The 15,605-nt window shown below is 62.8% G+C and overlaps 7 protein-coding genes across 7 annotated transcripts; 4 read left to right on the top strand and 3 right to left on the bottom strand.

Annotated features, from left to right (window-relative positions):
* Nucleotides 1-610: 610 nt before the first annotated feature.
* LOC62_02G002958 (uncharacterized protein) lies at nt 611-2,372 on the bottom strand. Its single transcript, XM_062769485.1, has 8 exons — nt 2,254-2,372; nt 1,989-2,189; nt 1,801-1,938; nt 1,593-1,761; nt 1,467-1,559; nt 1,272-1,426; nt 1,136-1,236; nt 611-1,083 (listed from the first exon to the last, which is right to left on the bottom strand). Exons 1-8 carry the CDS (start codon nt 2,256-2,258, stop codon nt 875-877), a joined length of 1,071 nt encoding a protein of 356 aa, XP_062625469.1. The 5' UTR covers nt 2,259-2,372; the 3' UTR covers nt 611-874.
* Nucleotides 2,373-2,562: 190 nt separating this feature from the next.
* On the top strand, nt 2,563-3,699 carry sec72 (Translocation protein sec72). Its single transcript, XM_062769486.1, has 3 exons — nt 2,563-3,016; nt 3,146-3,378; nt 3,438-3,699. The coding sequence occupies exons 1-3, from the start codon at nt 2,597-2,599 to the stop codon at nt 3,583-3,585; spliced, it is 801 nt and encodes a 266-aa protein (XP_062625470.1). The 5' UTR covers nt 2,563-2,596; the 3' UTR covers nt 3,586-3,699.
* Nucleotides 3,700-4,177: 478 nt separating this feature from the next.
* Nucleotides 4,178-5,092, top strand: YOP1_0 (Protein YOP1; the record flags this gene model as incomplete). Its single annotated transcript, XM_062769487.1, has 4 exons — nt 4,178-4,515; nt 4,566-4,780; nt 4,823-4,881; nt 4,922-5,092. The coding sequence occupies 4 exons, from the start codon at nt 4,178-4,180 to the stop codon at nt 5,090-5,092; spliced, it is 783 nt and encodes a 260-aa protein (XP_062625471.1).
* A 442-nt stretch (nt 5,093-5,534) lies between these two features.
* PRT1_0 (Eukaryotic translation initiation factor 3 subunit B) lies at nt 5,535-7,921 on the top strand. Its single transcript, XM_062769488.1, has 2 exons — nt 5,535-5,642; nt 5,703-7,921. The coding sequence occupies exons 1-2, from the start codon at nt 5,551-5,553 to the stop codon at nt 7,885-7,887; spliced, it is 2,277 nt and encodes a 758-aa protein (XP_062625472.1). The 5' UTR covers nt 5,535-5,550; the 3' UTR covers nt 7,888-7,921.
* A 406-nt stretch (nt 7,922-8,327) lies between these two features.
* Nucleotides 8,328-8,771, bottom strand: LOC62_02G002962 (uncharacterized protein; the record flags this gene model as incomplete). The annotated part of the gene is made up of 2 exons (XM_062769489.1): nt 8,328-8,386; nt 8,408-8,771. The coding sequence occupies 2 exons, from the start codon at nt 8,769-8,771 to the stop codon at nt 8,328-8,330; spliced, it is 423 nt and encodes a 140-aa protein (XP_062625473.1).
* Nucleotides 8,772-9,213: 442 nt separating this feature from the next.
* LOC62_02G002963 (uncharacterized protein) lies at nt 9,214-9,756 on the bottom strand (the record flags this gene model as incomplete). Its single annotated transcript, XM_062769490.1, has 1 exon — nt 9,214-9,756. The coding sequence occupies one exon, from the start codon at nt 9,754-9,756 to the stop codon at nt 9,214-9,216; it is 543 nt and encodes a 180-aa protein (XP_062625474.1).
* A 649-nt stretch (nt 9,757-10,405) lies between these two features.
* On the top strand, nt 10,406-12,596 carry SPCC63.05 (putative protein5). The gene is made up of 3 exons (XM_062769491.1): nt 10,406-10,942; nt 10,988-11,505; nt 11,876-12,596. The coding sequence occupies exons 1-3, from the start codon at nt 10,448-10,450 to the stop codon at nt 12,048-12,050; spliced, it is 1,188 nt and encodes a 395-aa protein (XP_062625475.1). The 5' UTR covers nt 10,406-10,447; the 3' UTR covers nt 12,051-12,596.
* The last annotated feature ends 3,009 nt before the right edge of the window (nt 12,597-15,605 follow it).

Below are 15,605 nucleotides of genomic sequence, written 5' to 3' on the forward strand. Positions count from 1 at the left end.
GCTGGCTGGGCGGGCAGAGGAAGGCAGCGCTTGCTCGACGCGCTCTGGTCGCGTGGCTCTGGCTGGGCGTGTGGGCCAGCAAGCAGCAAGGGACAAGGCACACAACACGTACACTCAAACCACACACATGCCCCCTTCCCGTTTATTTCAACGCGCCCGCGCACCCGCGCGGCGCCGCGCGCCGCCGCCGCATGCCAGGACTTTCATCGACGCCACCCACCCGGCTGTCCCGGTTTTCCTGGCCTCGCAGTGGCACACACAGTTAGTTGCGGCCTGCATCATCATGATGCTACACACTAGGGGCGGATCGGATCCAGTGGCCAGTGGCGACTACCACGACGGCAGCGGCATGGGGCTGGGCAGATGGGCACGGGGGCGCGACACGGCTGCCAGACTTGCAACTCGCGCCTCGCTAGGCTCGTCTCAGTCTTACGCGCGCTCCGTAGTAGCAACTCAGTAGTTCAGACGCCAAACATCCCAAACGGGACCAAATGCGCAACCGCGGCGCGAGGAGGCCATTTAAAAGCCCAAACACGACGACGCCACTGCCCTCTCGTCATTCAGTCCCGTCCCCCCCCATGGGGAAGTAGTACCTGGCCGGGCAAGCAGCTCAAGCTCGAACAGGGGGTATGCATATTACCTCGACATGCAACGCGACACAACGGCCAAGCTACATGGAGTATTCAAAGGAGAGGAAAACAAAAAGATGTTGGGAAGAAGACAATAGAGTCGAGTATCAAGAAAGATATGAAGCAAAAAAGAGAAAGGAAGGAGACTTTCAGAAGGGGGTTGGGGGAGGGGGAGGGTGGACACGAGATGTGAATAGATGGGTCACCAGTGACCGGCGCCTGCTCGTGGAACGAACGCACCCCCTCTAGGCCTTGTAGCCAGTAGCGAGGCGCTCGGCAAGAAGGAGGGCGGCGACGAGACCAGCGCCGAGGGCACGGGCCTGCGAGTTGCCACTCTGCTCGAGCGCGTCAACCAGAGTGGTCGGAGCGGCCGACGTGAGCGGGACGAGGAGGATGGCAAGACGGAACAGGGCAAACGTGAGCGCGTCAATGGTGGGCGAGGGGGGGTTGGCAGCTGGCATGGAAGTAAGAAACTGGCACAATAAGATCAGAGCAGCGCCACTCACCCTGGTAGCGCGTGGTCGCACCTCCACGGTGCACACCCTTCTGCGGCACAAAGCTGACAACAGTGGAGAGGGCGAGGGGTGGGAGGATCGTGGCGAAGAACCTGGACGTCAGAGCCAGTCGCATCACGGCACTCACCACCACGCAAGGGCGGGCCAAAAGTCCGAGTCGCGGCCAAACGAGTGGAGGGTGGGGAGCCAGTAGGTCCACGACACGCGGGGGAACCAGAAGAAGACGGTGCGCAGGAGCTGGGCAATAGAACCCCGGTCGGTCGTGCTCGGGGGGAAGACGACCTGGGCGGGTTAGTAGGGCCGTCGACCGTGATCAACTTACCGTGTACCTGTTGAACGGGGTCACCGAGTGGTAGAGGAACGCCTCCTCGATGCCAATGGCCGCGGCGAGGATGCCGTGCGGGGTCGAGAGGATCTGGAATTAGACATGTTCAACGTTGATACCCACCTCGCGAGCCTCGCGGACAACACCCTCGACAGCAACCTTGCGGCCGTCGACAAACTTGACGACCGACTTTGTGTAAGTCTTAATCACAGCGAGCGCGTCATCGGCGTCATTCTCGACAAGAGTGAGGGCCTGGTCGGCCGCAGCCTTGGCCTTGGACTTGCTAACGGATCTGTCAATGGTTAGGCCTTGGGCCTGCGCGTCTACTCACAGAGGAGAGTCGGGGAGGGGAATGTTGGCGGCATCAACAATCTTCTCGAGCGTCTTGTTGATGGACTTGCGGACGCGGCTGGCGGGCGTCTTGGCCTCGGGGCCGGGGGTCTCGGCTCCTGGGTCCGAGTCCGAGGCCCTGTGGTCCGCGTCAGCGTGGATGGTGGATGGATTGAGTGTGGCACGCACTGGGTGCGCGGGCGGCGCTGGTAGAGGCCCTTGAAGCGCGGGTCGGCCTTGAGCGAGTCCGACTCGGTGTCGAGCTTCTCCTGGACGCGCTCGCGGAGCTCGACGAGCTTGCCGTCGGTCGTGTCAATGCTGAGGGCCTGGGCAATCTCGACAATCTCGCCCTTGCGCTTCTGGGAGAGCGCGCCAGAGAATGCTGTTGTGCTGTGTGGCGCGACGCGGCCAGGTGTCAGTGTTACTCTGCGCGTCACACGAGTCATCCACCCACGACATGTTGTAGCGTTGCTGTCCGGTTGTCTGCTGCAGTCTCTGAGCTTGATGGATCCCACAAAGCACCTTGATCTGGTGGATGGCGAGGGAGGGTTGGGATGTAGAGATGGAGCAATGCGTCAATAGAAGTGGGGGAAGGGAGGTGGCTTGTTTACCTTTTCAGAGAGCAAGGACAAGGAACCACTCTCCGCCACCAGCCACACGTGGGAAATTGTTACGTAAATTACTTTTACCCGCGCCCTACGTGTCGCCGGGCCATAACACGCCGCCGATCGAGGAGCTTGTTGCATCGTTGTTACAAAGCCGAGAGAGCCACCTGTTGACAACTCTCCACCACCACCATGGCTCACGAAAACTGCAACCACGGCCCAGGCGAGCACCACCACGGCCACGACCATGGCCACGGTCACGGCCACGACCACTCGCATGGCCCCCCCGGCGGACCAGGCGGACCGCCCATGGAGATCCAGGTCGACCCGGCGATGCAGCTCCTCCTCGACTCATTACCGCACACGCCCAAGCCGTTTGCGCTCGCCGAGATGCCCATCCCCAACACCCAGCCGCCCATCACCCAGGTCATGGTCGTCTGTCTCGAGCACAAGTCCCCGGCGTGCGAGCTGTGCAACGTCAACTTTACCGGCCTAAACTACATGCACCAGTTCCTCCGCGCCGCGCCCCCCGAGGCTATCCCTCCGCCGCCCAATGTCCAACCCCCGCCCCAGCGTGCCGAGCAGATCAAGGCGGCCAAGGAGGCCGGTAACGTGAGTGGGAGTGGGTGTGGAGGGGGTGTGGGTGGGGGCGTGGCCTTCCACCACAGACGTCGTGGTCGGTCGAGCGATGTCGGAAGGAGACCAAGAGGCGATGGGCAACGTTACTGACCACCGCCCCAGACTGCATTCAAGGCCGGCAACATTCCCGTCGCAGTGCAAAACTACTCGCGGTCAGCCGACATGGCGCTTTCGCGGCCACCTTGGGAGCTCGCCGCCGTGTCGCGCGACGAGACGGCTATTGCGCTGTGCAACCGCTCGGCAGCGTTCGCGCTTGCTGGGGCCTGGGCCAACGCCCTAGCCGACGCCGAGGCTGTCATTGCGCTCAAGCGTCCTTGGACCAAGGGTCACTTCAGGTGCGTGTTCTGCGCGTGACAACCCAGTACCATGACTGTACCAGTGACTGACGTACCAGGCGAGCACGCGCGCTCGTGGGCCTGAACCGTATCGAGGAGGCGCGGGACGCGATTGTCGACGGGCTGCAGTTTGAGCCTGATGACAAGGAGCTCAACAACTTCCTGCAGGAGGTCGACGGCAAGCTTGCCGAGCAGGACAAGGCATAGGGAGGGGGGAGTTGGTTGGGTTGTTGGAGCAGCAGGAGCACGACACGTCGATGCGCTATACCCCCCTCTGATTGTAATACCTACATTGCAAAAGACATGTATTGTGACACAGAGTGTGTAACGGGGTAGAGGGTGCGGTGTTCGGCTCGCGGCTCGACTGACGCTTGGATCGCTTTGTGTTTCTACAGCTTGTGCACGAACCTGGCGTCACTTTGCCCCATTCGCATGCCTCTTTTTCCTGCGCGCCTCTTTCTCACACAATCTTTGGCTGGCTCGTCGCGGCCACCGGTTCGTGACAGATTGCGCGTCACGCCAAAAGTTGGCCCCGCCGTCACTGTCATTGTCGTCGTCGTTGCCGCCGCCGCCACCACGGCTGCTGCTGCTGCTGCTGCGGCCGCTTGCTTCCTTTGTACCACTTGTTCCCACTCCCACCCACCCACTACTCCACCCTCTCCACCGACCACATCACCCTCCTTTCTTCTCTCTTCTCTTCTCTTCACACCACCACCACCACTAACGCTCAGCTCAGCCACCGGCGTTACTCAAACCTCAACTCAACCCAACACCACAACCCCTCCTACACACAACCACAATGGCTCAAGTCGCCGACCTCGCCGACGACCACCCCCTCCCCCCCGCCTCGGACATTGCTCCCCCAAAGAAGTCCGCTTCGTCGCCCAAGCCGACGGCGGCGGCGGCGGCCCTTGCGCGCGCAAGGGAGCAGTACGCCAAGGCCGGTGTCGCGCTCACCCGCGCCCGCGACCGCGCCGACGACCTCTCGCGCCACCCGCACGCCCTCCGTGCCCGCGAGATCGCCGAGACGCAGCTGAATGCCCTGCGCAAGGTGCTCCTCAAGAGCGACACGGTCAAGGACACGGTCGAGCTCACCAAGCTCGACCCCGCGGTCATCGTCTTTGGCACCCTCACCTTGTGCGTGGCTGGCGAACGAATCCCTTTGTAGCCATCTGACACACACACAGCTTCCTCGTGTTCATCTGGTACGACCTGTTCAACATTGCGTTCCCTGTCACCACGGCCGTCATCTTTGCTCGTCCGGCGTACCACGCCATCCTTGCTCTTGACGACCGCCATGCGCCCCCCGAGGACGTGGACAACACTCTCGCCGCGTTCGTCCTCCTCGGCTTGGTCCAGACTGTCGAGGCGTTCTTTGGCCGCGCCCTCGTCGCCGTCATCCGTGAGTTGGTGGTCTCCGTGGAAACCTTAATTGACACCCCAGCCCACTACTTTGTCCTCAAGCTCGCCCTGTTCTACTACCTCAACCACCCCCGTCTCCAGGTGCGTAGCTATCCTTCTTGCACCCACGCTGACACCACAGGGTGCGGCCAAGGTTCACGACAAGCTTCTCAAGAACCTCGTGGCCACCTCGCCCCCATTCACTCCCAGTCCTCTTCCCCGCCCAGACCAGGACCTCTCGCCCCAGAAGCAGCAGAAGCTCTACACGCCCAAGTCGTTCTCCAAAAACGGCTACTCCACCAGCCAGCTCTAAGCAGATGACTGCGCCCGCGGGCAGGAGAACGACGCCAACGAGTACACACTCAATCAACGACCCTCATGACTACCCATGTGATTTCCCCCTATGACATGTTCCATGCACTTTGCCTCCCAGTCGTAGTCATACTGTACACGACGACTCGGGATGCAACCATCGATGATGAGTGGTGGTTTGCATCGGGTGATTCCGGAGAAGCACATTGTCGCTCCGTCACTACCTTCTTCCCCATGCACCATTCGTCGTGCTCAAGAAGGATGGATGCATTGTAAAGATGAGATGATCTGTCCGTGTTGTGGTTGTCCCGCCGCCACTTGCCGCGAGTGCCACACTTGGAGCCAGGGTCTCAAAAGCCCGGCTGGAACTTTTCGCCGCCACCACGCGCATGCGGGCGCTGCACCTCTTTGTTGAACGTCGGCTCCCCTTGTCCACCTACACACCATACACCCCACAAAATGACCAACCCGGACCTCAGCGAATTCAGCGAAGAAGACCGCATCGAGATCGAGCTCGAGCTCAACGAGGGCTACGCCGAGATTGAGGAGAGGTGAATACCAGCCGCACGCGCACCAGCCCTCGAAAAGTGACTGACCCAACTTTTTTTCAGGTTTGCCGTCGACACGCAGCAGGGCTTTGAGAATGTGCTCGTCATCGACAACCTGCCCCTCGTCGACGAGGCCAAGAAGGCGCGTCTTGTCGAGCGTCTGAGGCAGATCTTCGCCAAGGCCGGCGCGCCGATTGACGAGGACCGCATCAACATGCCATGGGACGCCGAGAACAACTCGAACAAGGGTTTCGCGTTCCTCACCTACCCCGAGCCTCAGGAGGCCGAGCACGCTCTGCGTGCCCTCGACGGCATCGCGTTCGGAAAGAACAAGCTCCACACCAACCGCTTTGGCGACATTGAGCGCTTCGCCAACCTCCCCATCGGCGAGGGCGAGCTCCCCACCGGATGGCGCGAGAAGCCCTACCAGGAGAAGGGCCACCTCCGCTCGTGGCTCGGCGACGCCGCTGGCCGCGACCAGTACATCACCTTCCGCGACCAGGACGTCAACCTCTTCTGGAACGGCCGCAACGGCAACGCCGAGCAGGTCAAGGACGACGAGGGCAAGCCCGTCAAGAACGCCAAGTGGGCCGAGCTCTACCTCCAGTGGTCGCCCCTCGGTACCTACCTCACCTCGCTCCACCGTGCCGGTGTCGCTCTCTGGTCGGGCCCCAAGCTCGGCGGTGCGATGGGCGTCAACTTTATGCGCTTCTCCCACCCTGGTGTTCGTCTTGTCCAGTTCTCGCCTTGTGAAAACTACCTCGTGACCTGGTCGGACGAGCCCATTGGCAACTACGAGAACCACGCCGACGCTACCCTCCGCGAGACTTTTGGCCCCGAGGACGAGGGCAACCAGTTTGTCATCTGGGACGTCAAGGCTGGCCGCCTGTTGCGTTCGTTCCCCGCCGACAAGGCCCCCCACAACCCCGACGGCCCTGCCCGCCCCCAGCAGCAGTGGCCCGTCTTCCGCTTCTCGCCCGACGACCAGTACGTCGCGCGTGCGCAGGTCGGCAACGCCATCCAGGTGTACGAGCTCCCTGGCATGGGCCTGCTCGACAAGAAGTCGATCAAGATTGAGGGTGTGCAGGACTTTGAGTGGTGCCCCATGAGCGAAAAGGACTGGGAGCAGCGCAAGCAGGGCAAGGGCCGCGAGTGCATCCTTGCCTACTGGACCCCCGAGGTCCAGAACCAGCCTGCCCGTGTCAACCTCATGGCCATCCCCAGCCGCCAGGTGCTCCGCTCCAAGAACCTGTTCAACGTTACCGACTGCAAGTTCTACTGGCAGAACCAGGGTGACTACCTCTGCGTCAAGGTCGACCGCCACGCGCGCAAGGCCAAGTCGAAGAAGGCCACCTTCTGCAACCTCGAGCTCTTCCGTCTCCGCGAGAAGGACTACCCCGTCGAGGTCATTGAGCACAAGGACTATGTGCCCACCTTTGCCTGGGAGCCCAATGGAACGCGTTTCGCCATCGTGTCGACCAACGACCCCAACTTTGGCCAGAACGTTCCCGGCGCTGTCATCAAGTACACCGTCTCGTTCTACCAGCTCGACCCCAAGAAGGGCGACTTCCTGCCCATCAAGCACCTCGAGGGCAAGGTTGCCAACACGCTCATGTGGTCGCCCCGTGGTCGTCACATCATCCTCGCTACCATTGGCAGCGCGCAAAAGTACGACATCGAGTTCTGGGACCTCGACTTTACCCTCGCCGACACTGCCACCAAGGACGTTACCGACCCCGGAGCCAACGTGCAGCAGCTCGCCACGTCGGAGCACTACGGTGTTACCGACATTGCCTGGGACCCCTCTGGACGCTACCTCGCGTCGTACGGTTCGTCGTGGCGCTCGTCGCCCGAGCCTGGCTTCTCGATCTGGGACTTCAAGGGTGCGCAGCTCGTGCACCAGGGCCAGGAAAAGTTCAAGCAGCTTCTCTGGCGTCCCCGCCCCCCTACTCTTCTCCCCAAGGACGCGCAGCGCAAGATCCGCAAGGAGCTCAAGGACTTCTCGCGCATCTTTGACGAGGCCGATGCCGCCGAGGAGAACCGTGGCTCGGCCGAGAAGCTCGCCCAGCGCCAGCGCGAGATTGCCGAGTGGGACGCCTGGCGCGCGCGCAACAACGCCCACCTCGCCGAGGCCCGCGCCGCGCTCGGCAAGGAGCTCAAGCGCCCCGTTGCCGAGACCGCCGGCGAGACGGTCGAGGAGGTGTTTGAGGAGCTCATTGACGAGACCGAGGAGGTTACCGTTGCCTAAGTAGTATCTATGCATTGGCAGGTATCTAGGTGCAGGTGTGGAGGGGTGTGGCCGAGTTGGCACAAGGGCGGGAGTGTGACCGGCCTTACGCTACAGAGTGCCCACGCTGTGGCTCTGTTCTGCGGCGGGAGGAGCGGCGAGAAGTGGCCAAGGTGCGTGTCGTGGTCACCCTACCTGTTCGAGTGCCACACCGACTCGCCACAACCACATACACGTGCACGACTACACTGAGCCTCACGAAAGAGCACATGCTTGCTTGCCTGATGGTTTGAACTGCATGAACTGCTCTCTGGGCGATGCATTCAGGCGGGCGAGGGACACAAGGTGGCTGAAATGAGACGTGCATCGGCTGTTGTAGGTCACTGCTCGCACCGTCACTTCATAACATATACCACCCCTACAGTACTACTATATACCTCCTCCCTCCCCTTGACCCTTTATTAGAAGAAGTACCGCGCATACTTGTTCCGAAGGTACATGTACTGCTCTGCCCTCAGCTCTGTCCTTGTCCGCCACTCACGATGCGCAGACCACATGGTCTTGATCTCGCGATAGTCCTCCATCCCAACCGTCATCTGCAGCACCGCGCGCACCTTGAACTCTTTCGCCCGCCACACCTCCCACTCGACCTGCATGCTGTCTGTCCAGTCGGGGGTGGTGCGCGCGCCCACGCGCGGCGGGGCGCTGCCCGCCACCTGTGCCGGCGGGAACACGACGTGTTCGTCGCTTGGCGCGTGTGGGTCCGCGCTGCGCCTATACGGCTCCGCCTCGTCCCCGGACAGCACGCGGTGCGCTCCGTGCCAGAGCAGGTAGGACGTGAGCGCGCGGTCCCAGTCTGGGATGTTGGGGCCTGTTAGGCGCGGGAGGAGGGTTTCGAGGGGCATGGCGCGAGCGAGGGGTTGTGGTCGTCCCGATGTCACTCGTGGTGGTACTCGTGGTGGCTGTTGTTGTGGACGTCGAACTGGGAGTTTGGGGCTGGCGCTGCTTCAACTCGCCGTCGAAGAAAGAGTCAGACCTGAGCTGTGAGAGGCGGCCTGGACGTTGCCATACCTGTGATGTCTGTCCGTGTCGCCGGGGAGCACTGGCCATCGACCCCCCTCGGCTCTTATTAGTCTGTCAGTCTGTTGCCCAGCTCTACACGCCGTCGAGTCGCGTCAGGGAAGTTAGTAGTCCAGATTGATTACAGCTTCTCGCCGCGACGATCATTGCCATTGGAGGACGTTGGCTCCAGGTTCGCGCCGTTCATGGCATTAAGTTGTTACATCGACTGAAGGTCATCTACGCGCCCACAACTTGGGCCCCTCTCCCCCTACCCCCCCCCCCCCCCTACCCCCTCCCCCCACCATACTGCTCCCATATATGCGTGTACATGTCCCTTGCGCACCAGAGCCCCTTGACCTGCTTCCAGATCGGCACATCAATAGTGGCGAGTATGACGCCGCGGGCCTTGCTCTCGCGCCACTCCCACGACTTCCACTCGGCGCTCATGGCGGCCGTCCACACCAGCGCGTCCTGCACGCGGGCGTCGGGGCGCGGCATCGCGTCACCGGCCACCTCGTCGGGCGGGTAGATGACGTCGTGGTCCGCGTGCCCTGTGCGGCTCGACCCGCGGCGGTACGGCTCGCGCCTGCGCCCGCTGAGGATGCCGCGCGCGCCCACGAAGAACAGGTAGCCTGTCATCGCGCGGTCCCACTCGTCGTACTGCCGCCGTGTGCAGGTGTACGTTAGGCGCGGGAGCGGCGGCAGGGGGCAGGTGCATGGTGTTGGGTGGGGTTCTGGGGCAAGGCCTGGGGCGGCTGTGGCGACGCCAGCCGAGGCCAAGGTCGAGGTCGAGGCCTGGATCATTACTGTGGACGGCGCGGGGGACATGCTCGGCGTCGTTGATTCTGGCGGCTCGAGGATCGATGGGAGTGTGGAGCGGGGCTGGCTGGAGACGAAGGAAGCCGAGGGGGGCGGAGGGGCGGCGCGGAGCGAGCCATGTGTGGGTTGTGTACTTGCTGCCACCATTGACGTCTAGCATCGATCGATCAATGGTCGTCGCGTCACAAGCTGTATGAGGCCTGAATGCCTGACTGCATCGCGACACCAACGACGCCGCCCCGACATGGAACCGTAGTGTCGTCTGGCTCGCTTTCAGCGCAGGCTTGTGCGGGGCGGCCTGAGCGTATGGGGCGTGGGGGCATGTGGGCGGTCCTCGATTGGAGCTGATCTTGATCCCATTGTTCTCGGTCAGCACAGCTCACAATGCAGTCGCTGTCGCTGTTGTGCTCGTCGTTTGTTCTGTATGCAACGAGCTGCATTGTCCGCCAGCTGCCACATCCCCCTCGACGAGGACTGATGCGTGCCTGAACCATTGCCACGTGGTAAGTTCCACGTGACTACATGTGACTAAACAGGTGGCTGAATAAGCCAACGATTGATGTCATTGCTTTCCTTCCTCCCAGCACCAGAAGGTCCTACCACCCAAGCAGCGCACTCTGCGCGCGCGTCAAGAGACGACATTGTCAACAATCAACAACATCACTGCTTGCAATCACACACTCTACACAACTCCACCACAATGTCAAACGAAGAGACAAATCTCCCACTACCACAATACTACGCGCGCACGCTGCGGTCCCTCGTGCCCATCTTCAACGACAGCATCAGCCTGTCGGACGAGGGTGCCCAAGCGACCCTCAGCCATGCCATCGACGACCTGTACCTCATCAGTCGGATGCTCACCTCGCTGCACGTGTTCAGCGACAACGAGAGCATCGACGAGATCGGCGACAAGGAGCTCGCGTTCATGACGGTCCCCTGGGTGCTGGGGCAGGCCGAGGCCAAAGGAGGCCTCGGCGGCTACGACCAGCGCAAGGACGCGCTCCGCCGCTCCGAGACGGCCCTCAACGCCTTCCAGCAGCTCCTCCAGAGCTACAAGGTCCTCGGGTCGGACGAGGAGGCCGAGAGCAGCGGCAGCGGCAGCGGTGCTGCCGTCCCCGCTGACCCCGCCAAGCGGCGCGAGGCCAAGATTCGTGCGTACAGGCGCGAGAAGGAGCTCAAGGAGAACATTTCAGTGAGTGGGGTACGAGGGGTTTGTGTACCAATGCTGACTCGCCAGAACGCGCTCCCCGGCCACCCCGACCCGTCGTCTACGCCGCTCGAGTTCATCCTCGCCCTGCTGCCTGCCGCTCCCGGCGTTGCCCGCGAGTCGTCGACGTCCGTGAACGACGAGGAGCCCGAGCTGCGCGACGCGAGCCTGCTCATCCTCCGACTGCTGCGTGAACAGGCCGTCGCCACGCTGGCCAACAACGCGATGGAGCTCGAGATCCTCGCGCAGGCGCCGCCCGAACCGGTGCAGGGCCCGCTGGACGACCCGCGTGCCCGCCGGACCGAGGACGACGCAGCAGAGTGGCGCCTGGACCGCAAGCTGGCCGGTGCGGTCAAGCCCCGAGAGCTCATCTCGGGCGGCGGCCGCGTTCTCCGCCCCTTCACGATCCTCCCGTCCACGACGGCGCTGAGCGACCGCCAGCGCCTCCAGTCCGAAGTGTTCAGGTCGAGCCACCGCCTGCCGACCATGACGATTGACGAGTACCTCGCTGAAGAGCAACGACGGGGCAATATTATCACTGGTGGAGGGTGAGTTTTTTGTGGTTTGGGTGGGCAAGAGTTGCGGAATGCTGGAGTCGGGGGGCGTGGTTCGGAGAGGTGACAGCCGGCTTCGGATGGCTGTTTCCGCTGCTCGCTGCTTGCTTCCGGACTGGTTCCGGAGGGCTAGTTCGCACTTGAAGCGCGATTTACGGGCAGTGGCACGTTTACGGCTTTTCCGCCGCCACAGGCTTTTACGCTCCTCGTCCACTTTGTCGTCTGCACCGCCACCCAGAACTGGGCGTTGCTGCGATGGCTTGCGTGATCGCCACAGGTCCCGAAGTTTCGTACTCGGGACATTGTCCTCTGACGGCAGCATTGCGCGGCTCGCGTGCGACGCATTTGCTAATCAAACCCTTAGCCAAGCCTCATACGATGCCCCCACAGAATCCGAGCTCTTGGAGCTCGAAGCTGAGAATGACGGGAGCGCAGCAGCCGAGGAGGCTGCTGAGAAAAAGCGGCAAAAGGATGAGAACTGGGCAAGGTTTACGGATGACAACCGTAAAGGGGCGGGGAACACGATGAATCGCGGCTGAGTTGATAGAGAGGTACACCGGGGAATTCATGAGACGGCACAGATGATGATAGGTCTACGTAAGAACCGCGGCTAGATTCGAGCCGCGGTATTTTGTTTCAGCACAAGAGTGGGTGGGGGAAGAGGAAGGAATGGGATTCGAGCTGCGAGTTGTGTGTGTGTGTGTGGCGTGGGTGAAAGAGCATTGGGTTTCAAGGCACGGCAATGACCATTCTAGCAACCAAGTTCAGTGGTGGTCTCGTCGGCGGCGGCGCCTGATGCGCCTGCGTGATGCGCCTTTGCCTTTGCCTTTCCTGCGCGAGTGAGCGACTTTGGCCGAGACAAAATGCAAATCACCAATCGAGGAGGTTACTTACCCCTCTCCCTGTGTGGCTGGGGGCTTTGTGGCGTCGTCGCGTGGCGCGACCAACGAGACGAGAGGCACCTCGACGAGGGTAGGTGGGGGGGAGGGGGACGATAACAGGGCTCGTAGGAGGAGGCCACGATCAGGTGCTGCGCGCCGCGTGCGCGATTTGTCGTACCCCCCGCCACAGCGTGCGTGGTATCTACAAATCCGCCAGCGAGAATACAAACGCGCGAGAAAGAACTGTATTTATTTTCGAGCGGGGGCGCATTCGCAGGGATTCAACGATCCGGCGCCACTCCGGCGCCTCGGTCAGGGCTGTGGGCGGGCGTGGCGGGGCGGCGGGCGCGTCCGGGCGCCGCGACGAGGCGGTGCAGCAGTGCGTAGAGAGAGCGGAGGATGCGCGGCGAGCAGGCAGGCGGGCGGGGGCGAGCGAGCGGGCGGGCTTCGGTCCAGCGCTCTTCGGATTCGGACTTGCGTGCGGGTTTGCTGCGCGCGTGCGCCGGGCGCCCGCGGGCGGGCGGGCGAGTTGGACGACGTCGTGGACGGTCCTTGGGGGCTTGCTTGCGGCGCGCCCTCCCTGCCCTCATGGACACATGTACTGCGAGTCTCGGAGCGACTTTGGGCCGGGCGGGCGCACCGACGCCGCCGCCGTGCGTACACGCGTGCGTGGTCGCCATAGTCCGATGACAGCCTCGCCACACCGACCCACCGACCGACCGACCGACCCCACCCCGCCGGCCCCACCCCACCCACCCACCCCTCCACTCCCCTCCCCTCCCCTCCCCTCCCCCACCCACCCAAGCTAGCGCTCGATCGATCACAAGATCAGCGTACGTGACGTGCCGTGCGTGGCTCAGGCATGGTGGTGACTAGCCTTGCGTGGTCTAGTCAATTCATCGTCGGGCACCCCGGCCCGCCTCTGCTTGGCTGGCGTACGACGCTACGGCGAACGAAACTTGGCTCGCTGCTGCGATCCGTCGTCATCACATCTGACAGGCGTGAACACCCGGTGGGCTGGCTCTGCGCCTCTAAGCCCTCTGCTGCTGCTTTGCTTCAGCCCGACCCGTGTAGGATTCCTCCGGTGCGGTACCGGCGGGTTCAATGGGACTAATCTCCGCTCTAATCCCCTCCCGGCGGCTTGCGGCAGGAGACTCCCGCTCTAACTCCACCGAATGCGGCTCTGGCTCTGAACCCTGCAGCCCAGCGCGACGTGCAAGCGCTGGCTGGCTGGCTGGCAGGCTGGCTGGCTCCCAGGCTGACGGCTGACGGCCCACGCAGTCAGTCAGTCATCGGGCGATGGGCGATTCAAACCTCCGGGCGCTTCGATCCCTGCCAGCCCGTGACGCTCGGACGAGGCTACACCTGAAGACCCTCATGCCCCTCACCCCTCACTTCTTTCACCCTGCAACTACCCCACCCCACCTCGGTCGCCGGCGATTGGACAGCTCTTTATCAGACAACAGAAAGTTGCAAACGCGCGCATGCGTGCTTTGCCTCGAAGCCTCGGTTATACTCGCTTCGCGGGCCATGTGCAAAAATCTCTATCGGCGTCGCGGGGCGGGGGCGTGACCTCTCAGTCCACACTAGCGCACGAGCGAGCAAGCTCAAGCGCCAGAGCCAGAGCCAGCGCCAGCGCCAGCGCCAGCACCGTCCGGAGGGGGGTCCGAGTGCACCGGGTGCTGCGTTTATGCGTGCACGGTGGGCAGGGCACGCGGAGGCGCATGGCGGCGGGGCGGGGGCAGCAACATCATGCTGTCAGTTCGCACATCTCCGTCTGTGCGCGTGCAAGCGCCCGCTACGAGCGTTGCGAGTTTTGCGAGGTGCTGTCGCGATCTCGCTCGCTGCTGCTGCTGCTGCTGCTGCTGTAATTGGTGTGTCTACAAATAACAAGCTCAACTCCGATCGGGCCTTGTCTCGGCGCACGGCGCGGACTCGGTCCGGGAGTAGTAGTGTGGTGCAGTGCGGCGGAGAGGCGGCGCACACGAGTGTACACACGCGTGTTCCCACAGATGATACATGTGCGTGACTCCGCAACCTCGGATGTGGGCAGCTGCGGCGGGGCTGGCTGGCTGGAGGCGGAGGTGTAAACGTGCACAACAATCACCCCAGACAGCGACGCAGCAACAGGAGCGAGCACCTGGGTGCAGCAAGCGCCTGGCTGCCTGCCCCGACCGACCGCCGCCGCCGCCGCCATCGTCGCCCGTCGCGCCCGCCGTCGCCCGTCGCGCCCGTCGCCCGCACCCCCGCGCAATGCGACACCGCCCAGGAACAGGGCGGCCGCCTCGTCCAGTTGACCGACCCTGCGTCCAGCGGGCGGGTTTCCCCTATCGCTGCGAGATGCACCCTTTGAATGCCGTACACTAGGCAAGGGGGGTGGCCACCATCACCTGGGCCCTCACGTCAGCAGTCCCTGTCGCCTACCTCGGCCCTCGCGTCGGTCGCTGAAGGTACTCTTACAGTCAGCATCTGCACCCGTCGGCTGCTGGGCTGCCTGGGCACCCTCTGCCCCGCGAAACAGCCCCGCGAGATAGAACAGTGGGACAGGGTCAGACTTGCCCCTCGTCCCCTGCATGACCCAGCCCTGAGAGTGGCGTATAGTTGCAATATCCTTGATAGCTGATGCATCTGCTCATGTGTTATGCCCGAAAGACGGGCCATCTTGGACACCTGCTGCTGCTGCAGCTGCTGCACTGCACCTGCTGCTCTCCTGCAGAGCTCCTGCAACTCTCCTGCACCTGCACCGGCCGCATAGCTTGAGCTCAGAGGAAGAGGCACTGATCTAGCGCATCTCGTTAGAGGTCTGTTTTGGGACATGCAGCGCAGCGGCCCGCCGCCCGGCCGACCACCAGGCATTTCTTATTATCACCGGTGCCAGCTGCTGCGAGACCGACGGTCCCCCCCCACATCTCTCTTGTTCTTTCTATTCTTTGTCTCTCGAGCGGTGTACATAGCACCGTTGCTGTACTTGGCCCCCCTTGCACAGCCGCCATACTTGTATTGCACCACGTCGCGTACTCGCGTCCCTCCCCAAAAGGTCGCCGCCGCGACTGTTGCCATCTCGACGTCGACACCACACGAGCACGACCCCGCCGCCACCCATATTACTGGCGACAACTCGTACACCAGCGCTTGGGGACAGTAGTGCTCTCTATCTCTTCCCCCCCCCCCCCTCTCTCTCCCTTGTCCCAGTGGTTCGCGGTTGTTGTCCTC

Source organism: Vanrija pseudolonga, chromosome 2, assembly GCF_020906515.1.
Source record: "Vanrija pseudolonga chromosome 2, complete sequence".
NCBI lineage: Eukaryota > Fungi > Basidiomycota > Tremellomycetes > Trichosporonales > Trichosporonaceae > Vanrija > Vanrija pseudolonga.

Excerpts from the sequence above, each read along its gene's own strand:
- LOC62_02G002958 (XM_062769485.1), bottom strand. Across the intron at positions 1,939-1,988 it reads CAGCGCCGCCCGCGCACCCA|GGCCTCGGACTCGGACCCAG; the intron begins GTGCGTGCCACA and ends CGCGGACCACAG. Across the intron at positions 1,560-1,592 it reads TTGTCCGCGAGGCTCGCGAG|ATCCTCTCGACCCCGCACGG; the intron begins GTGGGTATCAAC and ends GTCTAATTCCAG.
- sec72 (XM_062769486.1), top strand. The coding sequence starts at position 2,597 with ATGGCTCACGAAAACTGCAACCACGGCCCAGGCGAGCACCACCACGGC. Across the intron at positions 3,017-3,145 it reads CGGCCAAGGAGGCCGGTAAC|ACTGCATTCAAGGCCGGCAA; the intron begins GTGAGTGGGAGT and ends CCACCGCCCCAG. Across the intron at positions 3,379-3,437 it reads TGGACCAAGGGTCACTTCAG|GCGAGCACGCGCGCTCGTGG; the intron begins GTGCGTGTTCTG and ends CTGACGTACCAG.
- PRT1_0 (XM_062769488.1), top strand. The coding sequence starts at position 5,551 with ATGACCAACCCGGACCTCAGCGAATTCAGCGAAGAAGACCGCATCGAG. Across the intron at positions 5,643-5,702 it reads TACGCCGAGATTGAGGAGAG|GTTTGCCGTCGACACGCAGC; the intron begins GTGAATACCAGC and ends ACTTTTTTTCAG.
- SPCC63.05 (XM_062769491.1), top strand. The coding sequence starts at position 10,448 with ATGTCAAACGAAGAGACAAATCTCCCACTACCACAATACTACGCGCGC. Across the intron at positions 10,943-10,987 it reads AGCTCAAGGAGAACATTTCA|AACGCGCTCCCCGGCCACCC; the intron begins GTGAGTGGGGTA and ends CTGACTCGCCAG. Across the intron at positions 11,506-11,875 it reads AATATTATCACTGGTGGAGG|CCAAGCCTCATACGATGCCC; the intron begins GTGAGTTTTTTG and ends TCAAACCCTTAG.